Source organism: Callorhinus ursinus, unplaced genomic scaffold (assembly GCF_003265705.2).
Source record: "Callorhinus ursinus isolate GAN/ISIS: 27379988/994484 unplaced genomic scaffold, GSC_fseal_2.0 scaffold27, whole genome shotgun sequence".
NCBI classification, from domain to species: Eukaryota; Metazoa; Chordata; class Mammalia; order Carnivora; family Otariidae; genus Callorhinus; species Callorhinus ursinus.
The window spans coordinates 20,282,211-20,307,546 of record NW_027397089.1 but is presented as its reverse complement, the minus strand read 5'-3'; the positions used below and the strand labels follow the sequence as shown (position 1 = coordinate 20,307,546).

Below are 25,336 nucleotides of genomic sequence, written 5' to 3'. Positions count from 1 at the left end.
CCCTCTGTCGCCTTTCCTCCGGTCCTTGGGACCGGCCGGTGCGCGCGTCCCGCAGCAGTCGGATGCGCTAGGTGGGGCCCCCGTGGTTCCCCCTGTCCCCCCTCCCCCCTTGAAGGGTGACTGTGCCGCTGACGTCAGGCGGCTTTGGGTTCATTCTCTGGCACGGGGACTTTATTTTCATAACAGCATGCAGTGCCGCGGAACTGGAATAGGCGTGTCCCCTCCCCCTGACCCTCTCCCGCCCCTTGTCCCTCTGCTCACCCCCCTCGCTTGCTCCCTCCCTCCGGCGACAGCTGCCTTTATAACCGCTCGGCGCCGCGAGGGCGGGATAGCGCCTGCTGGCTTCCCCAGCACCGAGGGGCTCCAGCGCCTGCCTCCCACGCGCGGGAAGCGAGCAGCTCAAGTTCAGGCGCCAAAGCCAGGGCTTAAGGGTAAGTAAGGCGCACGCCGCCCGGGGCGCGCTCGGCCTCTGCAGATTTAAATTCTGGTGGGGGGGGGGTGGAGTGCGGCGCTGGGTGGGGTGGGATACAAGAAAAGAGGACTCCCTGGTAATGGACTACAGCTGGCTACGAGGGAAAAAATCCCAAGAAAGGAATTTCTCTAGTTTAACTCAACTCAGATTCCCCCCACCCCCAGCTTCCCCAGGCTCAGAGGCGGAGAGCAAAAAGATAGTCAGGATAATAGTTTGTGCTCAGACACGTTGTAGGAACTTTTAGCAGGTGGAATCCTGGCTGGGCAGGTGAGCAGTTTGGGGATCGCACTAGGGCAAGAAAAAAGAAGGAAAATTTTAGAGCAAGGGACTGGGAATGGGATGGTTGGGGATTGGGGGTAGGAGGAGGTAGGAGGAGGGAGATGGTGACAATTGCTACTTCACTCAGGTACTGAAAAGTTTTGATTTATTTTGTCCTTCCACAACAAGTGGTGGCTTCTGAATTTTGGGAAGTATCTTGTAGAAGCCATCGCTTTTCTCGATGTGTGAGGCTGTCGGCTGCACAGCATTCCCTCCCTGGCTGTCCTTTGAGTTGCTCAGGAACCTCAGGGCAGATGGAAGTTGAATATGCAATAACAGCCCACCTTCTGACAACAACTAGATAGGACCCGGGTGTGGCCTCAAGGCTGTCCAAAGTGCTCCCTTAAACATGCACAGGGAAGGAAGGGCTAGTCATAGGGGAAGCCTGCTCAGAATCAAGGGATTTGAAAGATTTTTGGTTCCCAACTTCTATCCGGGCTGATTTTCTCCTCAGAGGCCACAACTGTTGAAGGGTTCAGTTGAATCAGTCACCACTTTGGGCTCCTTCCTGAAGGGGAATACCTGAACCACTTCAGATACAATGGGCTGGGGCCCACGGGGGCCGGGGGGTGAGAATGGGGGTCAGAAGTCCACCCTCCAGGTCTGTGTGCTGGCTATTATTACTAGGAGAGGGAAGAATGACAGAAAGGAAGGGTCAGCAGAAGTGTTACGTGGGAAACAGAAAGGCCCCTCTGAGGGTATGGTGAGATATGGGCTCACAGGGCAGATAGAAAGAAGCAGAACGTTCCTGGGAAGTGCTCTCAGTCTTGAGTCCGGAAGAGTGATTTCTCATCCAGGCTCTGCTGCACCGTGTAGCCTTGAGACAGCTAGGGCCTGAGCCTTGAGTTCCTCTGAAGGGGTCTTGGGAAGGCCCCCAGCTCCTTCCCGTGGCTGGGATTCTAGCCCTTCTGTAACCTCAGTGAAAATTGGATTTTGATTGTGATTTCTTTCTGCTCATTTTGGAAGTTTGTCTTCATGTCCACTTCTGTTTAGATATGAGCTGAGAAAATGGTGAGGAAATGATGTGTTGGTATATTAGGACCTTAAAAAAACAATGAATTGAATAGTATTTTCACTTGAGGACTCTCGGATTTTCTGAGTAGTTTGGTGTGTTTGTTTCTATTTTTATTTCTATATTATTGCCTTGTGGTCAGAATATGTGGTCTGTATATTTCTTATTTTAGGATTTCAGTATGTGTGGTCTAAAACATACTGTTTTTGTAAATGTTCCATAACCACTTCAACAGAAGCAATCATATAGAGCAGGGGTTGATAAACTGGGTCCATGGCCAAACATCTCACAGCCTCTTTTTGTAAATAGTTTTGTTGGAACACAGCCATGCTCATTTGTCTATGGGTTATCTATGGCTGCTTTCAGCTACAAACATATGGCCTGCACAGCCTAACCTACTTATTAGTTGGCCCTCTACAGAAAATGTTTGCTGATCACAGATATAGAAGATCTGAATTATATGATTAACAATGGAGATATAAACATATGAACAATGGATATAGGCATAGAGAACATATGAACATAGAGAATATTTCAAGTAAGGTATCCATAGAACATTTATAAAAATTTACCATATTATTATTCCTTTGTCTTTTTCATCTGCTGAGGACTGATAAAGAATATTAAAGTCTCCTAAACTATAGTATTTCTTTTGATTTCTCCTTGTATTTCTGGTAGTTTTTGTTTTATGTGTTTTGGTACTATGTTATTTAGTGCATAAAAGTTTATAACAGTTGTATCTTAAATGTGGAGTATCCCTAATTATTATAAAGCAAGCTTTTTGGTCCATATAATATCTTTTTGCTTTAAACTTTGTGTGATACTAATATCTCAGCTCTTAATTTCCTTACCTTCAGCAAGCTATTTAATTTTGTACTTGGTACATAATAGCTGATAAATAAACACTGTTATTATTACTTATTTTTGCATTTATTTACATTTTTTTCTTTTGCTTTCAATGTTTTTTGTTGTTGTTGTTGTTTTGTTTTGTTTTGTTTTTAGAGAGAGGGGGTAGGGGCAGAGGGAGATGGGGAAAGAGAATCTTAAGCAGGCTCCACACCCAGGGCGGAACCTGTCATGGGGTTGATCTCAACAACGCTGAGATCTTGACCTGAACTGAAATCAAGAGTCAGACACTTAACCTTAACTGAGCCACCCAGGCACCCCAGCTTTGAACCGTTTCTAAATCCTGTTGTTTTAGGTGATGTTCTTTAAGTATATTATAGTTTAATTTAGTCTTTTTTTCCCAAAATGAAAAAGTTACCATTTACATTTATTGTAATAATTGTTGCTTGCTATTGCCAAATAATTTTTGGCCACATGTTCTGCTCTCTCCATCCTTTCCCATATTAGGTAGCCTATATCTACTAGGGTGCCAAGTGGTTGGTTGTGCTATTCTCAGGGCTTAAAACACAGGCTTGTAAGGAGAGATGACAAGTTTAGTTTGGGACTTGTTGGATTGAACATTAATATGTTCCCTTTATATATTAATATATTTAAGGGGTGCCTGGGTGGCTCAGTCAGTTAAACGTCTGCCCTCAGCTCAGGTCATGATCCTGGAGTCCTGGGATCGAGCCCCGCAACAGGGTCCCTGCCTGGTGGGGAGTCTGCTTCTCCCTCTGCCCCTACCCCTCTCATGTGCTCTCTCTTTCAAATAAATAAAATCTTAAAGAAGGTATCTTTGCGAGTTGTGAGCTGGTATACCAGTAGAGGACTTTATCCACCTATTTTCTGGAAATTTTATTTCTTAAAATCCTAGGCCTAAAAGGTTTGGAAGTTTCACTCAAAATCTTATTTTCTTTTGTGTTTTAAAGAGATTTCCAGTATTTTATTTTATGTTCCAGCAATTTATTTTACAATAATGTAAGCTCCCTGTGCTCTGTTTAGAATGGAGGAAGATGGTATGTAAGGATCCCAGGGAACTACCCGAAAGTGAAGAGACTGGGATAAGCACCGTGGTTACTCTTGTTTAGATCTGTTTGAAGAGGTTTGGTAATTTTTTTTCTCTCAGTTTACTACAAAGAAACTCAACTCACTGATGTTATTCAGATGTTATTCATAAGCTGTTGCCGTAATCACTTTTATGTCATCAGAATTAGGATGACTACTTGGAACAGGGGATCCTGGAGATTTCCCTGTAGACACTTTCCATTTATAACTAATCCTTCATTGAGGGCAGAGAAATTCCTGTGGGACTCCACCCTTGTCTTAGAACTCAGCCTAGATAGAAATATGAGGATAAGCATCAGTACATATTCATCTTCAAAAATTCTTCCTCCCCATTACTCACATTTGATAATAAATAACTTAACTCTGAGTAAATATTCAGTGGTCAGTCTTAGTCCAAAACGTTTGCTCAGTAACCACTGTGCAGAGCAGAGCGCCTATTGAGGAGGATACCAACAAATAGAAAATTTGCTCTGTTACCTTAAGAAGCTTGTTATCTGATGGTTGAGTCAACATTGATATTAATATATAATATAAAACATATATATGGAAAAACTTGAGCACTAAGAAATAATGAAGAGACCTGCAAAGTTAGAATGAGATGGGACTAATAATTTTTAAAAACCTCAAGAGGGAGGTAAGTTTTGGGCTAAGTTTCAAAGCAGTATGGTAAATGGATTGTGACTAGGAGGGGAAGGGTCTTTCTGGCTGGGAGAACAATGCACATGTGGAGGCAAAGAGCTTGACTTTATCACAAGACCTTGGATGAGCCCAATTCCCTTCTGGATAGAAATACTCTTGGAAGATTGGCTTGCCTTGCGTGGAGGTGGAGAGAGGGGGAGTTAGGAAAGCAGGAGAGGGGTGGGAGGACCCATTGGAGGAGAAAAGCCATGAAGCTCAAATCGGGACTGAATCTGTTATAACCTAAAAAGGAGCTAATATGTTAATCCAAAGATCCCTTCCCTTCTTTGTTCCCTTCCTTAAGCATTTAACTCTATGGACTGCTCTTTTATTTTTATTTATTTATTTTTTGAAACTGCTCCTTGGCTTCTGGGAAACCACTCAGACCTAATATTATTATTATTAGTAGTAGTAGTAGTAGTAGTAGTAGTAGTAACCCCTGATCATTTTTTTAAACACCTTTCGCTGACTCCTGCATTGATGAGATGGTCATGGTCCTGCCCTTGGCCCCCTTCTCACCGTACTTGATCCCTGCTTGATCTGGTTTTCCTCGCAAGGCTTCAGATGCCTCCTCTAGACCCAGCCGGTGTGTACAGCCCAAACCTCTCCGGAGCCTCAGACTCGCATGTCCAAGTGCAGAGGGGGTCAGCACAACCTGGGGTCCTAGAGCCTGGCTTCTAAGCCATGAAATCTTGGGCGAGTTATTTAATTTCTCTGTGTCTCAATTGCAAAAAAAGGGGCATACTAATGGGTTGTTGTGGGAATTAAATGAAGCAGTGTGTAGCCCAGAGTAAACTCTCAGGAGGACTTCGTGCTCGTCATTTCTGGATGCCGCCAGTTGCATGGCCCATATTCATCTTAGATTGAGCACAACTCCATTTGGCATTGGTCCTCAGCAGCCTGTATTTCTAAGTTCCATTCAGTTGCCTAAGCCAGAAATCTGAGAATTAACCTGGACTCTTTCATTCCCCAAGCCCTGTCTCTTCTGCCTTCCTAAAAATCTCCCACTATTTGCTGCACATCTTTCAGGACTCACCTCCTTGGTCTCTATAGTGTTAAAAAAAAAAAAAAAAAGACCCATTAGGTGGAATGACTCACTGTTTTCCATGTGTCCTCAGCATTCTCTGGACACCCTGTGCCCCCTTATTTGTATGTCAGGGGGACCCTATTGGCCCTCACAGGGGCAGTAGCCCCACTTTTGATCTGTGTGACTCATACACTTGACACAGTGTCTGACACAAAGTAGGCACTTAAATGTTGGTTGGTTGAATGTAGGATCGCTCGCTGTGGAGACTTCTCAGAGCTGGTTTAAGTGGAGAGCGGCTGGAGTCATGGAGAAAAGCTGCAGAGTTCCTAACAGTGATTTTGAGATGAAATGAAAAATTACGTTATGATTAAGACCATTTGTAAAGGGATAGTCTTCGCAGCTATGTGACACTGAACATGTAACTTCTTTTTCTTTCTTTTTAAAAATTTATTTGAGAGAGAGCGTGCCAGGGGAAAGGGCAGAGGGAGAGAGAATCTTTTAAGCAGACCCGGAGCCCAAGATGGGGCTGGGGCTTGATCCCACCACCCTGAGATCACTGCCGGGCTCCATCCCATGACCCTGAGATCACAACCCGAGCCAAAACCCAGAGTCCCACACTCAACCTACTGTGACACCCAGGCACCCCTGGCCATACAACTGCTAAGAGTCAAGTCTTCTCACCTGTAAAATAGGTTGTAGGAATAGTAAATGAGATAGATAAAAGATGTAAAAACATGTAAATGAGAGAATACCTATAAATACATAAACACTCAGCATTGTACCTGGCTCCAGGGAACTCAGTATGTGACACTAGTCCTGACTATTTTTACTCATAATTATATTGTGACTATTACAATATATCGAATGGGGCGATTCAAGAGGAGGGAGAAAAACTAAACTGCTAGAAAATCACGCATTTGCCTGGCGGGGGTATGTGAAGACTCAGCTTCAGCAATCCTAAGTTATTTGGTATTATTCCCCAGGCAGTGCTAACAGGTAGGTATTGTCCTCTTCATTTTAAGACAGAATGAGATCTGTCTCATAGGAGGAAGATAAGATTGGCTTTGGCAAGTTTCGGGGCCCCAGGTTATTCATGCTCACATACTCTGGGGCGGGGCGGGGCCGAGAGGGGCGGGGCGGGGCGGGGCCGGGCGGGGCCGGGGCTCAGCACCCGCCGGCCGGCTGCGCAACCCTCCAGCCTGGGCTTCAGCATCCCACCCCCTGGGGAGAAGAGAGGAGTCTCGGGGAAGCTGGAGGACTCATCAGTGCTGGCGTTTGTGTTTGCACAGCAGTCAGCGCCCTACGTCTGGCAAGAGCGTCTGTCCAGGTCTAGGGTCAGCATTGCTCCACTAACCCGGTGGCTCTGTCCTGCAGGTGCGCCTTCGCCTGGTGGCGCTCTCCTTGGCCTGCACTCGGACCCTGAGTCACCTCCAGCCCTGTTTTGGGGTTTGGTTAGGAGTTGGCAGGACATGTTCTTTTAATGACGGGAGGTGGGGCAGGAAGAAGAATGAGGGGGAGGGAGAAAGATTCGGCAGTTGTCTAAAAGGAGCTTCCTAGAGGGATGAACAGTGAGCCTGGACGTGGGCTCGCACCCTCTAGTTCAGCACCGCACCCTCATATTACAGAGGAGAGAAGGGAGGTTCCAGGAGATAGTGTCCACACCTGACGCGATTGAAACCTCTTCTTTCTAAAGGGGTGGGGTAAAGACAGGGCTTGGACTTGAGCCCAGAAAGTGACTCCTGCCTTTCTTCCTCCCCTATGCTCTCCTCCTCTTGTGCTTCTTCTTCCTTTTTTTCTGCCTTTTACCTCTCCTTTTTCTTTGTAACTTTTCTTTTCATGTCCTGACTCATTCCAGAAGGGCTTAGGACAGTGGCAGGTGACTTCAAGGCGTCGGTTGTAGGTGTTTTTGGGTTAGTGGACAGTGGCTGGTTAGCTTAGTTAGCAGCTGTAATAAGTGAAGGGGGTCTCACCCTTATGACTAATGAAAAGGCCTTTCCTCACATCCCAGGTCAGAGGCTACACACACTGAAATTGTACCATGTTCCTCCAAAGCGCAGGGTTTAGTCATCAGGGAGTTGGGTGGGAACGGAGGACTGGCTTCTAGTAAATCTGTCTCTGCTTACTGGTAAATCTCAGGATTCACACTCTCCTGGGAGACCCCTGGAGTCATTTAGATGGGAGCATGGTTCCAGACCTGGCCCAGAGCCCCTAGCCTCAGACCCAGAGTGTGTTTTAGACAGCCCACAGAAGGAAGAGGGTGGGAGAAAGGGAGGTTAGAACTCCGAACAGCAGAGGGAGCTAGTGAGGAAACCAGGTACGCCCCACCCAATGCCACCGCGTCTCAAGAGCAGCCCCTCCTCTCCCACCAGATTCCACTCCTATCCCTGCACACACTCATCCATCCTGCTTAGGCTTTTTTTTTTTTTTAAGATTTTATTTATTTATTTGACAGAGAGAGACACAGCGAGAGAGGGAACACAAGCAGGGGGAGTGGGAGAGGGAGAAGCAGGCTCCTGGCTGAGCAGGGAGCCCAATGCGGGGCTCAATCCCAGGACCCTGGGATCATGACCTGAGCTGAAGGCGGACGCTTAACGACTGAGCCACCCAGGCGCCCCCATCCTGGTTAGGCTTTTACCACGTGTCAGGTGCTAGTCCAGAGACTGGGGAGAGATACTTAACAACTCAGTCCCCACCTTCTCAGAGCCTTTGAATCCAGAGGAAGACACAGACTTAGCGCTAATAGGCATTGCAGGGCTGGGTGAGGAGTGCGATGGTGGGAAATGCAAGAGGCCAGCAGGGGCCGAGGACGTAGAGCCTTCTGCCTTTGTGCAGGATTATGGCTCTTTCTCCCCCGGCTGCAAAGAGTGGCTCAAAGAGGACAAGCCCAGAGAGGGAGTTGGGTCTTCTGAGGTGGTCCAGGTGAGGCGGATGGCCTTTGGGAGACGTGGAATATTCGAGATACTGAAGAGATGGAATCCATGGGACCCGCGTGTTGGGTCTGGTAATGTGGGATAGGGATTTCTCGGGCCATTTCCCAACTCAGAGATAGATCTGAAGTTGGCTTTTAGTGCCTCTGCCCCGAGTTCACAAATGGGGAGACCCCTGTGATGCCTCCTGGCCCATCTCATCTTCTTTCACAAGACTTCCTTTCCGGCCCTGCCTCCTGCAGCCGGTCTGGGGGACAGTCATTTTGGTCCCTGTAGGAATCTGAGGCTATGCATAAATCGAACAGCTGCAGCAGCTCACAGGGGTCGGCTTTGTGCCTCAGTGGATTTCGCCCATGCTCAAAGCCTCGCGCAGCACCTGAGGGCCGATGTAGTCACCCCCATTTCTGAGGCCAGGTCCCTCCCAGCTCTAAAGTTCTTACCAAAGGGCTGCTCGGTGTAACTTTGGAGTTAGAATTCCGGTTTGAATCCCGGCCCTGTCATTTCCTCGCTGCGGGACTTCGGTGAGTCAGCTGACTTGTGCCTCAGTTGCTGCAGGTGGAGGCAGGGATAATGATGACATGAGCTTCGGCATAAGGTGCTTGTGCCGGTTAAGAGGGTAGAGCCATAAGAGCATGCCTGATCTGTGCCAAGAGTGAGTTAGTGTTGAGACTTTCCCTTCCCCATTCAGAGCAGCCCGAGAGTAAATTGCTTCTTTCAGCCCCCATTTGGTCTTTGTAGGAGCTAGTCCTTTCTTGGCCAGACCCTGGGTCTCTCTGTCCTTGACTTTGGTTACAAACGATGGCCAAAGAACCCCGGGTTGCATTCTGTTTTCTCTTTCTTGCTCCAGCCCTTATGTTCTTCTTCAAGGCTGTTTCGCTAGCTCCTGGCAGTTCATATTCCCAAATGCTGATTGCTTCCCTTTTTCCCCTCAAACCTCGCTTTCTAGCAGTCCTTTTTAGCTTCTCAGAACCCTGTCCTTTCCCCTCGCCATCTTCCCTGTCTCTTTTCCTCATCTGGACCACTCCCTGGGTGACACAGGGCCTTCTCTGTACAGAGCTGCTTGTTAATGAGTCCGGTGAGTTTCATTTTCCTCTGACCAAATTCAGAGTACTTGGGACATTTTAGGCCCATTGCACAATGCCTGTCATGCTGGAGGAAGAGGTGGAGGAGGGCTAACAGAGGTGAAGTAAGGATAATTCTGACAAAATTAGTCGGTCAGATAAAAACGTATTTACTAAGAAAAAATTTAAAAAGACATTTGTGAGAGAATTGGGAAATATGAGCCCTAACTGGATATTTGATAGTATAGGGTTATTGTTAACTTTTGAAGTGCAGTTAAGTTAAAAAGGAGTTTTATCTTTTAGAGATACACACTGAAGTGTTTGTGCATAAAATGGTATGATGTCTGGGGTTTGCTGAAAAATAATCTAGTAAGTGGGGTAGGGCTGGCGATGAAGCAGAATTGGCCATATATTGGTAATTTCTGAAACCAAGTGATGAGTCCATGGGCTTTGCGAGTATGCTTGAAAATGTCAACATTTCTTGAAAAACAGTGGGTTTTTTAAAAAAATATTTTATTTATTAAGAGGGAGAGAGTGAGAGAGCAAGCGGAGTGGGGAGGGGTGCAGCGGAGAGGCAGAGGGAGAAGCAGGTTCCCTGCTGAGCAGGGAGCCTGACTTGGGGCTCGATCCCAGGACCCCAAGATCATGACTAGAGCCCAAGGCAGATGCCCAACCAACTGAGCCACCCAGGTGCCCCTAAAAACAACGTTCTAAGGCACTTCAGGGTCTGTTTCCCCATCTCCCATGTATGATTAGGGTGGGAGGTGGGGGTGAAGTGGAGGGAAATCTGTTTTCTCCCCTCTCCACACCCGTGGCCCATTGCTCTCATCCGAGCCTGGTCTGCGGATGCCAGGAGGCTGGAGACACAGCCCCGCCGCCACCAGAAGGGAGCGGCCTGGAGGTCCAAGTTGGGGGCGGGAGGTTCTGCCTCACTGTTCCTCTGGCCAGCACCACAACCATCCTTTAGGCAAACGCCTCATCGATCTCTGTCAAGACTTAGAGTCCTCAAGCCCGAAGTCCTTCAGGGTTCCCGGGTGATGCTGATGACTGCCCCTCAAGGGACAGTACTACCTTGACGGGTGGGGAAGGAACCACTGGCATGGGGGTGGGGGGTGGGGAGGGCCTGGGAGGGGGAAATACCTTTGCAGCTAGACACTGCCCTTATGGCGGATCTGAGAGGGGGTGAGGTGGGGAGGTAAAGGTGAGCGCAGAAGAAATGCGCGCAGCCTGGGTCTCTCCCTTCCCTGGTGTGCGCAGTGCTTGCATTCAGCCCCGGGCTGGGGAGCTTCTTCCTCTCCCATACTCCTGGCACCCACAAGCGAGTCCCGTCTACACCTCCCTTCCCCGAACCACCACCAGAGTGGTGGAGTAGCCAAGGCAAGTCAGACTTTGGGCACTCGTGTTTCAGGGGATGCCTGCCCTCTTCCTCCTATTTCTCATCCTGCGCTTCCCTGAAGAACGGGACCCGTGACCCGTGACCCGTTCTTCACCCATTCTTTGCTCTGTGCTCTGCAGTAGGGGTGACCCTGCGGTAGAATGTAGGTGACAGACCCCCTGGTGACGAAGGGCTGTGGGAAGCCTGTGGCCATAGTGGCAGATTCTGTCTGTATGTCTGTCTGTCCCTTCCACCATGCTAGTGCACTTGTCTGTTTTCCCCTTTACCACTGACTCTTTAGCCTAGTGATGGGCACATAGCGGTGCTCAGGAAGTACTGGTTGAGTGAACGACTTAATACGATACAAAGTTAAGCTTGGCGAACCAAATTTCATTAAAAAGCTAATTGAAGCTATAAACTATTTGCTCTTTATATTCCTTAAGTTATTTTATTCTAATACACCACACCTATAATATTCCAGCATATACATAATATTCATGTATGTAAGTATGTGTTTTATATTGCATATATATACATATTATTTTTTCCCTTATTGCCATGAGAATAAAACAGTGCTAGGGCGATAACTCTCTCATCTAACTGAAATGCAGATTTTGTATCTTTTTTTATTTATTGGGGGGAGGGGTGGGGCATCAGGAGAGAATCTTTCCAGCAGATTCCCCATTGAGCACAGAGCCCAACAGGTGGGTCAGACGACGGCTGGATCCCATGACCCTGAGATCATGACCTGAGCCCAAACCAAGAGTCAGATGCTTAACCGACTGCGCTACCTAGGCACCCCCAGATTTTATATCTTTAAGGGAAGCAGATGTTTGAGTTCTGTCCGCATTGAGGAAGAGGCTCATTTGCCCTGGACAGTTAGTGAGTGATGGCTCGTTCTGTATCCCACTGTGCTGCTTCCCTGACTTGTGGTTGGATCTTGAAGACATAAGATAGAAGAAGGAGGAATGGGTGTTCTTTTTCCTTGGATTGATCACAGCATCCCATAGAGCTGTGAAGGGCCAGAGAAATCTTGTCTATACACATTTATGGGCATGTGGTGAAGACGTTCTGAGCTGTTTTTCTGCTATAAGGAAAGAGGCAGGAGGCAGTGAATGTTTTTTACCTTTTCCTGCTTCCCAGTCCCAGCGGTTCCCCTTCTTTCCAATTCCTTTCTGTACAGTCTCTCCCCATTTGGCCTTAGAGGAGGCCAAAATCTTTCACTGATAATTTTGTGTGGAGGGGTTCTCAGTGAGCCTTCTCTTCCTCTAACTGTCCCCTACTCCCTGCCCTGACCGTATTTCTCTTCGAGTCAGTTCAGAACTTTTCACTGTTGAGTGAGCAATCCTATCAGGAAAAGAAAATCTAAAGCTACCCCCCCCCAAAAAAATTCATGCACAAATAGCATTTAACAAAACAAAAGGAATGGTGTCCTAGATAAACAGCCAGATAATCGAGAAAAAAATTAGTTTGTTGACGAACTGTTAAAAACCTTAGCACTTTTGGGCGCCTGGGTGGCTCAGTTGGTTAAGCGACTGCCTTCGGCTCAGGTCATGATCCTGGAGTCCCGGGATCGAGTCCCGCATCGGGCTCCCTGCTCAGCAGGGAGTCTGCTTCTCCCTCTGATCCTCTTCCCTCTCATGCTCTCTACCATTCTCTCTCTCAAACAAATAAATAAAATTAAAAAAAAAAAACAAACCTTAGCACTTTTGAATTTCAACGTCTTACCTGACATTGACTTTGGACTTTGAGTGCTGTATATTTTAAGGAAATGTACAAACTCCTTCTCTCTTCCAATTTCCCACTTTATCTTTCCACCGTGCCCTGAATTCTTAGGAATTAGATTTCATGACGTTTGGGACATCAGCTGGGTTTAAAATTGACACGAAGGTTGTGGGAGCAGAGAAGGAAGCAGATCCGGGAGATCAAGGAGAGATATAAAGGGAATAAAGCCAATTTTTTAAAAGATTTTATTTACTTATTTATTTGAGGGAGAAAGAGAGAAAGAAAGTGTGTTCGAGCTGGAATGGGAGGGGGACGGATAGAGGGGGAGGAATAGGAACAAGCAGATTCTGAGTTGAACACAAAGCCCAACATGGGGCTTGATCTTACGACCCCTGAGATCACCATCTGAGCCGAAATCAAGAGTCCACACTTAATTGACTGAGCCACCCAGGCGCCCCCAGCCCGTCAATTCTGATTGTCCTTGAGCGGGTAAGCAGATTACCTGCTTTGTGGATCATCTATCACCTGCGAGCTCCTAGCCTGTGTGGGGCTGAACTAAGTGGAATCAAGACCATAAACAGAGCTGGTTTATGGGGCATCTGATGAGGGAGAAAAAGGGGCAGACATAAGAGGAGACAGAGAGAATGAGAATATTTCAGATTGCATTTAAGGCCAACCAGAACTCACTCGAGAGGTGGTACCTGGTTGTAGTTGAGAGCGTGGATCCTAGAGCCAGATGACTTATGTTCAAATTCTGCTTCGGCCGTTTCCTCACAGTATGATGTTGGGCAGGTAACTTGACTTGCCTCGGTTTTCTCATCTGTAACATAGCGCTAATATTTTTTACCTACTAGAGTTGCTATGAAATTAATATATATGAAAGGTGATTGGAAGAGTTTCTGATCCAGAGTAAAAATGAGCATTAGCTATTGGTAATATCTTTCGTTGGATAATCCACTTTTTTTGTGTGTGTCCTCCAGGACTTCCTAGTTAATAAAGAACTCGTTATGACAGAGAAGACTCTTTCCATCACTAAGAGTAGAGCCATCCTTACAAAACTTAAGGAGGGAAAAAACCCTTTGAACGTGATAGCAGAGCTAAAGAAGAGGATCCAGTGGTGGCGAAGCGGATGTTTGTCCTTCCATAGAGAAATCTACAGTTCAGAGAACTCCTCTTATCCATGAAAGAATGGGGTGCGTACAGGGCGCCCGGGTGGCTCAGTCAATTAAGCGTCCGCCTTTGGCTCAGGTCGTGATCTCAGGGTCCTGGGGTCGAGCCCCTCGTTGGACTCCCTACTCAGCGGGGAGTCTGCTTCTCCCTCTGCCCCTCCCCCCTCACGTGCTCAAGTGCTCTCTCTCTCTCTCTCTCAAATAAATAAAATCTGTTTTAAAAAAAGAATGGGATGCTTACAAATGTCTGAAACAGAGGCAAAGGTGGAAAAAAACTTGAGACTGATAAATTGTGATTAAAGTTTAAGCTTAGAGATTTCCGTGTTCATGAATTCTGACAAAACACTAAGCCAGAAATATCAGGAACCCTGGCGAGTTATGTTTTGAAATGAGACCCCGGAACCCCTCAACAGAGCACTGAGTTCTCTGGCGTCAGCGTACACATTAGTATAGCTTAATTGTGGGGAGATTTGGTTTTTTCCTTCATCGGTCTTTAGAATTTGCCACGAGAGCTTGAGAAAAGTTAGTAGCTTTATCTAATGTAGCAAGTTCAGGGGAAACACCCTGGCCGAACATAGGAAAGTTTTTCCTAATCTTTCTGGGTCCCTGTGCCAAGAGTTTGTTAGAAGAGTTACCTCTCCCTCCCCCCAACTTTGCTTTTACGCAGGACCAGAATGGCCACAACATCCCCTAGTGGTTGCCCCTCAAGCCTGGACGCCAGGTACCACAGACTTTGTGATACCACTGCAATTTGGGGCATTGTCTTAGAAGCAGTGGCCGCAGTTGGAGCTGTGACCTCAGTGGCCTTCATGTTCGCTCTCCTGATTCTCATCTGCAAGGTGCAAGACTCCAACAGGCGAAAAGTGCTCCCGACCCAGTTTCTTTTCCTCCTGGGCGTTCTCGGGATCTTCGGCCTCACCTTTGCCTTCATCATCCAACTTGATGGCAGCACAGGACCAACTCGCTTCTTCCTCTTCGGAGTCCTCTTCTCCCTCTGCTTCTCCTGCCTCCTGGTTCATGCTTTCAACCTGACGAAGCTGGTGCATGGGAGGAGGCCCCTGTCCCTGCTGGTGATGCTGAGCCTGGCCGTGGGCCTCAGCCTGGTGCAGGACATCGTTGCTGCTGAGTACCTCATCCTCACCATGAACAGGACCAATGTCGTCATCTTCTCTGAGCTTTCTGCCTCTCGGCGCAACGAAGACTTTGTCATGTTGCTTATCTATGTCCTTTTCTTGATGGCGCTGACCTGCCTCGTGTCCTGCTTCATCTTCTGTGGATCCTTCAGCGGCTGGAAGAGACACGGGGTCCACATCTTCCTCACCATGCTTCTCTCCATCGCCATCTGGGTGGCCTGGATCACCCTGCTCCTGATTTCTACCTTTGGCCTCGCGTGGGATGATACCATCCTCAGCTCAGCCTTGGTGGCCAATGGCTGGGTTTTCCTGTTGGCTTATGTTGTACCTGAGTTTCGGCTCCTCACAAAGCAGCGGAACCCCATGGATTACCCCGTTGAGGATACATTTTGTAAGCCTCAACTCATGAAGCAGAGCTATGGTATGGAGAACAGAGCCTACTCTCAAGAGGAAATCACCCAAGGTACAGAGCATGGCTGGGTGAGAATCCCTTGTAGAAAGATGGGGGGAGAATCATAGGACATTAATATTATAACTATAGTAACACTCAAGATGATCCAGGTCATACCCCTGACAGAACAGATAGGGTCCCCAAGGCTCGGATCTTGCTTAAAAACATCCAGCTGGTTAGAGTTCTAATAGAACTAGAAGCTGGCCCTGGGAGTCTTATCTAGTACTTTCTACACAATACCCTGTGGGTTTCTCTGAGTCGAAATAAGATGGAGCAAAGAAATGACTGAAAAAATCTCTAGAGACAAGTAGGTGAGATTGTGTTCTTTATAAAAGAGAACTAGGTGTTCCTTCCAGAAATGTGGAGATTTGAATATAGAAAGCCACGCCGTGATTTCTTGCTGTGGTCACAGAGCACAGAGGAAGGAGAATGCCCTTTTATCATAAACCAGCAGGGATCTCCATAAAGTTACTGGGGATTCTGATTTATCCTGAAGAGCCACATCTTATTGCGTGCCTCTGGGCCTGTGGGAGGGAAGAGATTGTATCTGGCATAAAAGAGTCAAATGATTTTGCTCTTGCCTGAAGTTGTGAGTAACCAGGTGTTACGTTGTTCACACACACACACACACACACACGCACACACGCACACGCTAAACCGATAGCTTGAGACTGTCCTTGCCCCAAGGAATCTAGTCATTGATCGCTGAGCCTAATCAAGGGAGGGGGGAGTGGGTTTGGCACCGAAGTGAGGGACCTCCAAGGCGAGATCCTTAGCTTCAGCTAACAATTTTCTCTGCCCTTGAAGCCCGAGGTGCAAAGCTCTCTGTGCTTCTCACAGCAGCTGTGGTCCCTCTCCTGGGCACTTGGAAGCCGGAATGGAAGCAGGGATAGCTGGAGGGGATTATTCTAGCACCCGTCGGCTCCTGTCCACTCTCATGCCTTCACTCTGTCACCACACTCCTGGACTCCCCGTTAGCACTCCCTAAGTACATTCCTCCCTCTCATCTTTCCATTCATTTTATGGACCACTATCACCTTCCTCTCCCTAAAATACTTCCCAGACTACCACATTTTCCTGCTCACATACCTTGCTGGCTCCCCAGTACCTGCCATATTTACACAGGGAGGCTTTTCACAGCCAGAACCCAACACCCATGGAAGTCGCGCGCTCTCAGTCCAAACAGACCAAGTCACTGCCTTTCCCTGCCTGTGTGTTCAGGCTCCAGGCATGTCCTTCTCTCTGCCCTCGTCCTTTTCCAGAGTCATACATTCCCTAGTCTCTCATTATTCACTCTGCCTGCAAGCTGTAGGACTTGGAAATGCTCTTATCAGCGTGTGTCTCATTCCATAACTATTTGTGTAGCTGTCATTATATCCCTAGCTCTCCAGTGTCAGCCCCAGGCCTGGCCACAGGCCAGGAATCATTCTGGTTAATCTTTAGATTTTTTTTTTTAAAGATTTTATTTATTTATTTGAGAGAGAGACAGAGATAGCAAGAGAGAGCATGAGCAGGGAGGAGAGGGACAAGCAGATTCCCCACTGAGCAGGGAGCCCGATGCAGGACTTGATCCCAAGACCCCGGGATCATGACCTGAGCCGAAGACAGACAGATACTTAACCGATACCTAACCGACTGAGCCACCCAGGTGCCTCTCATCTTTAGATTTTCCACAGTATCTTATATAGAGAAAGTATCTGAGGTGTGTGTGAAGTTAACTAAATGGGTACATTCGGTGGGAAATAAATGGATTGCTTTAAATTGTATTCATGATGATTGTATGCCTTTGCTCTTCTCCAGAGTTTAAATCCCTCTAATTTTCCCCAAATACACAGAAAACAATTGCTCATAAGTTCCGCCCCCTCTCAAAGAAAGTAAAAAGAAAAAAAAACTTTTTTTTTTCCCTTTCCTTGTGGGCAGTTAAGGAAGTGGGTAAATCCTCAGTGAGATTCGCTCCAGGTAACATCTTCTGGCCAGATCTAATTCTGAAAAGACTGGTTTCAGATGTGCTTTTGAAGTGGTCCTGGGGTGAGGTGCGCTGCCAAGGAGGTTTTCTGGAAAGGGGCTCCCCTAGTGACCTTCTGTTCATTTATTCCTCCAGTGTGGTGCTTACTTTGTGCCTGGCCCTGGGACGGTCTCTCCCTCCATGAAACGTACGGTCTCCTGGGGAGACAGACAAACGGATAGCACCGCATGTTTTGATAGTTGAATGAATGGGGGGCGGTGAGCACCGGCTGGAGCAGGAAGCCGGTGGGGCCCCAGTGCTGTACTCCCTCCTCTCCCTCTGTTTCAGGTCTTGAAGAGCTAGGTGATACGCTCTATGCTCCTTATTCCACCCATTTTCAGCTGCAGGTAAATGGTTTCTTTCTCCTTTTTTGTCAGTGGCATTAGCTCTCTGGGAATGTCTGTCCTTCGGGAACACAGGTCGTAGCCATTCTGAGGGCCCCTGGACGGCCATCTTGGAAGGACGACGTGTCTCCTTTCCTGTGATCTGCCTCAAGGGTTAGCACGGGACACTGGAGGATTCCTAGAATTCCTGGAGTATTCCCAGGGCACAGGGAAGGGCACTTCAGGGGGAGGGATGGGAGAAGGGGAGAAAGTTAAGGTTCCTGCCCAGATCGGAGATCTGGTGAAATATCCGGGAATTGGAGTGGACTTAACAATATGCTGGCTGCTTCCTTTTCAGAATCGGACCTCCCAAAAGGATTTCTCCATTCCACGGGCCCAGACGCGGACTAGCCCTTACAATGACTACGAAGGAAGGAAAGACGGCAGTTAGCCGTTCAGAAGAGTGGGACAAACACAGCAAGTCAGCCAATCAGTGGGGAGTCCCGAGGGATATGGGCTAAATCCTGAGGCACCTGAGGAAACTGTACAAAACCTTTTGGGAAGAACTTGCCTTCCCTTCTGGAGTTTCTGGGGGGCTAACAAGACTCCAGGGCCTAGCACTCGTGTTTTCCCTTTGTCCCAGGCTTAGGATACTTCTTTTAAGTGGGAGGGAGTCTCCGGCAGCTCAGGGTGTGCCCATTACTGTGCCCAGTCATTTCACAAGTGACTAAAGCTCTGGTCATCTGACCACTTCCTGGCTCAGTGAGCTTCAGGAGCCAGCTCTTCTCCCTCCAGGCCGGTTTTGTGAGGATCGCTTGGCCCAGAGCAGAACTGCAAATCTGAGCAAAAACAGCCAAGGCCTGTCCCTGCCGAAATCTACACTGGAAGCCAACTGACTGGCACCCTCCCATCTTGCCTGGGTAGGACAGGCTGAAGGTCACCCCCAATATACTCATCTCTGTGGCGCTACCACGGGACCCCTGCGGGTCCCCAGCACCAATTCACTGGTCACCATTCCCAAACGTGCTGTCCGTCCCCGGACATAAGCTCCCCTGCATGCTTTCCCAGAACTTCCTCTTGTGTAGCCCACTTGCCAGGAGAATTCGTGCACTGTCCTTGCGCTAAATTCCTTGCACTGATGCCTCTGTCACCCCCTTGCTCGTCAGCTTCTGTAAACAGCTTCATGCTGCGTTCACCACCTGTGTTCTGTAAGCGGGCATCGTCTACAAATGGGGAGTGTTCCTTGTATAATAAGTTATTCACCGCTCCTCACTTGGAGGCGCAATAAAGATGTGGTGGCAAGTCTTTCATGATGGCAGACCGGCAGTACGGGGGTGTGCAGTGGACCTGAAGGAGAGACAGTGGGGCTGTCTCACTTGTCTTCACGCAGAGCTGAGGTCCCGGAGCTGAAGTTCAAGGTTCAATTCCACTGGGCGTGCACTTGACCCTTCTCCACGCGTTTCTCCTTCTCTTCCTTACGTCTAAGACAAGTGTGTTTTCCCCAGGTGTTGAGGTGAGGGGCAAGGGTGACAGCGGGAGCCAAGAAGGGTCACGGATCCTGAGGTTTTGCTGCAGGAAGGCAGAGGAGTGGCAACCTTGGAATGGGGTTTGGCAGGCCAAGTAGGACACGGGGGAGACCTCAAAGCCAGCTCCACAATTCACAGGTTTAATTGTAGAAGGGAACACATTCAGATCCCTGTTTGACAGAATCGGTTCATAATAGCCCTTGGAAAAGACATGGTACCTAACAATTATTATTTACTTAATCCCAGAAACAGCTCTGTGGGGAAGGGCCATAGGAAACACTTTTTGGTGAAGGAAAAAAAAAAATCCCCATGTACTGAAACAGAATGACATTGAAAAACTTATAGCTGAGTTAGGGGGTTTACCTCCTAAGAGCCTGAAGCTCTGCTTTTCATCAAAAGAAAAACCCGGTGTGGGCAGAGGGTTGAGGTGAGGTTGGAGGTGAACTGATGACACTCAGAATTAAGGATATTTACATTCCACAAAGATTTGGTTGATTGTTTCTCACATGGCTTTGCACTAACATTAGCCTAGTTTTGTATTGAAAAGGGGGAATTACAAATCATGATTTGGATCCTTCTAGACCATTCTGGTCTTTCTTTCTTTTTTTTTTTTTTAAAGATTTTATTTATCTGTTTGAGAGAGAGAATGAAATAGAGAGAGAGAGCATGAGAGGGGGGAGGGTCCGAGGGAGAAGCAGACTCCCCGCCGAGCAGGGAGCCCGAAAAGCCATTTCCATGGCTTTTCCAAGGGACTCGATCCTGGGACTCCGGGATCATGACCTGAGCCGAAGGCAGACGCTTAACCGACTGAGCCACCCAGGCGCCCCATTCTGGTCTTTCTTAAGAGCCCATAACCCAGCGAGGTTTTTGGGAGGAGAACACAGTGTAATTTCACGTCTGTTGCCTGTCACAGTGTAGGTACTCAAGAAACACCTATCCCTCCTCTCTTTTCTTTCCTCCTCTGGTCTTTAGCCCATCACCTGAACAAAGGGGGCTGAGTGAAAGGGAAAGCCACAGACGACCCTGGATCTGCTTTCTTGTTAGGAAAGAGGATCTGCCAGGGTTTTGTATCCCCATGACTGCAGTCCTCACAGCAACTTCTTCAAAAACAGGAGGAAACACAGGACTGGCTCCGATTGCTGGCTTCTCTTCTAAGAAATACAGCGTTGGAACAAGTAGACCATCCCCTCACTGAGTTCTTTTTCTTCCCAGGAGGTAGATAAATGCTCCCGGTTTGGAACAGCCCTTGTCCCCCCCCCGCTACCCTGTCTTCAGGTCTTACGCCTTCAGGACATAATTAAACTCTTCTGTTAAAATAGGGACATGGCAGGGACTGGAAGTGTTGGCACCTGACGATTGCCATGATATTGGAGAGGACGTTTCCAAAGACCTCCCATAGGTCTCCATCTTCACTGGGCGGAAATAGAATGTGCAAATTCAGCCCAGCTTGGTCCTTGAGTGATGCCCGTTGACTGATGGTCGGGAACCAAAATGGCATCTCCTTTGAACTAAATGGGTGATAATGAAACGAAGCTCAGCAATCTTCCTCTCATCTTTCACTGTCGGGCAGGGGAAAGACTGTGTCTCCTCTCTGCCTCTCACTTGAGGCTTGGGCGGTTCCGCAGCTGCCATACTCCAGACTTCCACTGGATGGCGGTAAAACCTCAGGGATCGCCCTCAGGGAGCCGGGCCTCTGCAAAAGCAAACCTCTTAGAGCCGCTTTTCCGTGAAGGGCACCTAGGCGGAACTGCAGACGTTCCGTGGGCTCGAGGCAAGTGCGTCCCATTTTAAAAGGCTCGCATGCTCGAGCAGTTCGCGCGTTCCCTCCCACCGTCGTCGTGAGAGGACCCATCTCCTTTGCCAGACTCTTATGGCCCCGGAGTCTTATTTTTGTGAAACCCTCCAAGGTATTTGCAGCCCATTTGCATGCAACCAGGCATCTTTGCAGACAGCGGTCTTATATGCTGTTATTAACGTCCACGAGTATGTGATGAGAACATTGGCTTTCTGTTAGGAAAAGTGTGCCCAAACAAAGAGGACAGCCTGGCCCTGGAAATGCCGCAGTAACATACACCCCACCCCCCACCCCCCCGGGCATTCTTTCAGGTTTCCTTCCTGCATTTCTAGACTTGTCGTTCTTGCCGAGAGCCGAACTGTGCCCAGCTGATCTTTTCCTTCCTGGCCCACTCACTTCCTTCTGTAGCTATCAGGGTTTGCAGGTTTGCCTCCGTTCCAGCTCCAATCTGAAACATGGAATTATTGCAGAACTGGAGGCGGGAGGCATCAGAAAAATCTTTCTGGAGCATTCTGGACTGCTGAGATCCGGGATCTGGGCCATTGGCCGCCAGGTTGTAGATGGTCGGCCACTGCACATTCTAGGGTCCAACCTGTGGGCATCTTCTGGAACCCCTTCCACCCAAGGCCGACAATGCTTTGCCCGCCCCCCCTCCGGCCCCCAGCTTTAGGACGCTCCAGGTATGCAGATGGCTCTGTGTGGCCCTGTATCAGTGCCTGACCCTCATTTCTGCAACCTCCAGATTGCTAGAGCTTTCTTAACCCTTCAGAATGGAACATTCCAGTGCCTAAAATGTTGGTGTTTGACAAGGTCACAGAACTTCTTTCGCTAGTGCCTCCTGGCCTTCATTTTACAGAGGAAAGAACTCAGGCCTAATGGAGTTAACGTAACCAGGGCCAAATTTCTGGTTCTGTCTACTGCCAACACTTGTGTGGTCAGTTTTAGACCTTTTTTTCCCCAAAGTGGATGTTTGAGTAAAGAATCTAATAAAATGACCATGGTCACTCTATATTTTAAGTTTTCCTCTTATTTTCCTTTACAGTGGCCCCCCCCATTGCCTTTTCTTCCCCTGATCTCCCCTGTAGTCATCTCTCCCTCCTGCATGTAAGCTGTGGAGAGAAGGACAGTGAAGATGGGCACATTCTGGTGAACCCCAGGTCACGCTCCCATGAGCCCCAAGCCAAATGGACATTTGCCTCTTGGGAAAGTAGACTGTCAAAGGAGGAATTGTAAGATAAGGCCGAATTCTAAAAAAACCAAAGCCCAAAAACCAAAAAAAAAAAAAAAACTGAAAAAAAAGGGGGGAGCATCTGGAGGGCTCAGTTGGTTAAGCATCGACTCTTGATTTCAGCTCAGGTCATGATCTTGGGGTCGTGGGATCAAGGCCCACCTTGGCTCCATAGTGAGTGTGGAGCCTGCTTGGGATTCTCTCTCTCCCTCTGCCCTTCCCCTGCTTGAGTGCTCTCTCTCTCTCTCAGAAAAAAGGCAGAGTTGCTTCATTTTCCCTGCCAGCATGATAATTCTTCAACTTCCCTGATTCCCATATTGAGTCAAAACCCATACAGGGCCCCTCCCCATCTCCTTTGTTGTATGGAGTTATTGCTCCCCTCAGGGGGCTTTGCCACAGCCCTCGGCATCTCTCCCTCCATCTGTAGTTCCCGAGGGCAGATTTCAGAGGCAGTCCTTGAAAAACCTTCGCAAGTAACCCTTCTATTGTCACGACCAGAGATCGTGACAAGCACCAGATCTAAACAGGATCTTCGGCAGAAAGAAGGTGACACTTGAATGGAATTTGGTTGCCACATGTGCAACACCAAACTGTCTGGTCCCAGCTGCTTCTCATCTAGGCTCCCTTCCATGTTCTGATCTATTAATCCTGCTGGATTTTTATCAACTCAATAAAATAAAACTCTGGCAAGCCCATGTAGCTATACCCTGAGCCCTGGGGGCATGGTGGTGGGGGCCAGCACCGTACCCTGTGATTACATGAAACTATTATCTCTCTCTAAGAAGGAATAATTCTGGATCCACTATTTTTTTTTACCCATGAGAAATTGAAATAGAAAAAGCATGTATTGAGTTTGGCACGATATCTTTATGAACAAGATGGAAAAAGGCAGGGGTAATGGTAATAAAGTTAGGTGGAGTCCTAAGTCAAACATTCCAGAAGATCTGATCATTTAGAGATGGAGGTCTCTAGTGGGTTCCCACAGGGCTCTGTCTTTGGCTCTGTTCGGGTAACACTTCAGTCAACCATTTGGATAAGAATAAAGCATATTTATCCAGTTTTGCACATGACACAACATTAGGAAAGACTGAATAATAAAACCAGAATGCAACTGCACTGCAAAAGGCTGGAATCAAGATCCCACACCAAGAATTTACTTTAATAGATGTAAATGTATTCATACACCCCCCCCCAATTACATAAATATTGTTTGGAAAGGCTTGGTTTGACAGGAGTTTTCATGAAAAAGAGCCGGTAGTTTTTGGTGTCTACAAGGCTGACAGCGCCCAGTGATGTGGGTCGGTAGGGCAAAGAGCCAAAGCCGTCGTAGGCTGCACCGATGAAATTGTGAAGCCTGCGTCAGGGCGGGTGCTGTTACCACCGAATCGGGGGCACACTCTACCACATTGGAATATTAAATCCATTTCTGTGCATCTCGCTGTGATGGAGGAGCTTCTAACAGCGGAGGTCTTTCTAGAATTACATGATACACAGCAGGGTTGATGGAATGGAGATGCTTGACCTGGAGAGGGCAGGACCTTGGAGGGCACATTATCATCACGAGGAACATTTATCGTGTGCTTACTGTATTCCAGCCTCCGTTTTAAGGCTCTGTTTGTACAATATCATTTGCTACTTATAAAAACCTTATGAGTTATTATGATTATGCTCTCCCTTTTGCTTAATCCCTGCAGAAATGGAAGCGCGAAGATGACACAGGTACCAAGTGATAAGGCTGGAGGGTCAAAGCCACGAGCTGCCTCTCAGCTGCCTTTGATTATACCAGCCTAAGAGGTGGCTCAACGGTTAGAAATTTCAGGAAGGCAGATCCCAGAAGAGCTTCCGGCAAAGTGGTGGGTTATCTCCTGCTGGAGGTGTTCGAGCTCAATGACGCTTCATTGAGTCCTGTGGTAGGAGTCGGCCGGACTAGATAAGCTCCGAGGAGTCTTGGAACTCTCACGGTTCTGGACTTTTCACTTGCTTTGTTGTTCCTGGTATTGGAGTCTTAAGAACCATGGAGGCCTTCTCAGTGTTACTATACAGTTTTCTCCTCCCACACCTGCAACCCAAAACACTCGCTTAGCCCTCAGGTGAGAACGAACACGCTCTTCATTGTTTGGACACACCCTTACCTGTTTGTGTGTTATTATTGGTTGTCAAAATCCATCCCCTGGCTGGTAGTTTTATTTTACAAAACAATTCCTCACAGCCTTGCTTGGGACTGGAAAGTGCCATGTGAAGACCTCATATGCTATAGTTAGTAACACTTTGTTGGGAGATGATGATCATGTAGACTCCTCTGCAAAGATACTTGAACTTAATAGAAACTAGCATGCAGCCCCTGCCTCAGATACATGTAGCCAGTGCCTGCAATATTGCCCACGTGAGTTCTTTACACAAAAGCTACCATTTTTTAAGTACCAAAAAACAGGTCCATGTGGTCCTTTGAGGGTGATTCATTGCATAAGAAAGAAACTCATGGTTTGTATTGCTCAGCAAAATCAAAAAAGTTTGTGGGTTGCGCTTATGTAGCCTGAGCTTAGTCATCTGAGTCATAAGCCCATGAACTCTGGGAACACTTGGGAACCAGGGAGCGGGTCAGAGGGAGCATCTGACTGTAAGTAGCAGTGAGAGAGGGAGGAAGACAAAGCTGAGTTGGGAAGAAACTGTGGGGGTGGGCTGAGGGGGGAGGGAGAGAAGGCTGATAGGTAGGAGGGAGGGTTAGAAAATCAGGGGCTGGCCAGATAATGAAGAAACAGGCATCATGAGGTGAAATGAAGTTAAGGCCTTAAGAATCAGAAATTTGGGAAAACATGACAATTCCCGGAGTGTCGTGAACTGTCTGTGCACTTGGGCAACCTCATCACAGAACCTCTTGGTAAGAGAGGCTATTTTTGCCCTTAAGTTCCCAGAAGGCCCTGCGTGATGAAAGAGGGGGATGATGTGAGGGGAAGCAGCCTCCTAAAGGCACAGACCCTGGCGTGTGCAGGTGGTTCTTTTGATGACATTGACCAACCCCCCTCCCCTTTCAAAGGCACTGGCTGGGTCCTCTGTCCCTTCCTTTTCCTGACACACCTGGTGGCTGTGACATACCAAATTGGAACCTGAATATTTTGCCCAGGTGGCTGGGGCGTGTGTGTGTGTGTGTGTGAATGTACGTG

The 25,336-nt window shown here is 47.9% G+C and overlaps 1 protein-coding gene and 1 long non-coding RNA gene across 4 annotated transcripts; one reads left to right on the top strand and one right to left on the bottom strand.

The window, feature by feature from the left end:
• Positions 1–241: 241 nt before the first annotated feature.
• Positions 242–19,866, top strand: GPRC5A (G protein-coupled receptor class C group 5 member A). 2 transcript variants are annotated; one of them, XM_025879966.2, is made up of 4 exons: positions 253–431; positions 14,382–15,310; positions 17,592–17,650; positions 17,985–19,866. In XM_025879966.2, exons 2-4 carry the CDS (start codon positions 14,389–14,391, stop codon positions 18,075–18,077), a joined length of 1,074 nt encoding a protein of 357 aa, XP_025735751.2. In that variant the 5' UTR covers positions 253–431; positions 14,382–14,388; the 3' UTR covers positions 18,078–19,866. The 2 variants fall into 2 exon arrangements, with proteins under 2 accessions (XP_073734054.1, XP_025735751.2); XM_073877953.1 differs by lacking the exons at positions 17,592–17,650; positions 17,985–19,866 and adding an exon at positions 17,400–17,562 and having other exon boundaries at positions 242–431.
• On the bottom strand, positions 540–6,541 carry LOC141370168 (uncharacterized). 2 transcript variants are annotated; one of them, XR_012373995.1, is made up of 3 exons: positions 6,085–6,541; positions 1,462–1,790; positions 540–1,034 (listed from the first exon to the last, which is right to left on the bottom strand). It is a non-coding gene; the product is annotated as an uncharacterized lncRNA (long non-coding RNA). The 2 variants fall into 2 exon arrangements; XR_012373994.1 differs by lacking the exon at positions 6,085–6,541 and adding an exon at positions 3,839–4,015.
• Positions 19,867–25,336: the final 5,470 nt, after the last annotated feature.

Excerpts from the sequence above, each read along its gene's own strand:
- GPRC5A (XM_025879966.2), top strand. The coding sequence starts at position 14,389 with ATGGCCACAACATCCCCTAGTGGTTGCCCCTCAAGCCTGGACGCCAGG. Across the intron at positions 15,311-17,591 it reads TCAAGAGGAAATCACCCAAG|GTCTTGAAGAGCTAGGTGAT; the intron begins GTACAGAGCATG and ends CCTCTGTTTCAG. Across the intron at positions 17,651-17,984 it reads CCACCCATTTTCAGCTGCAG|AATCGGACCTCCCAAAAGGA; the intron begins GTAAATGGTTTC and ends CTTCCTTTTCAG.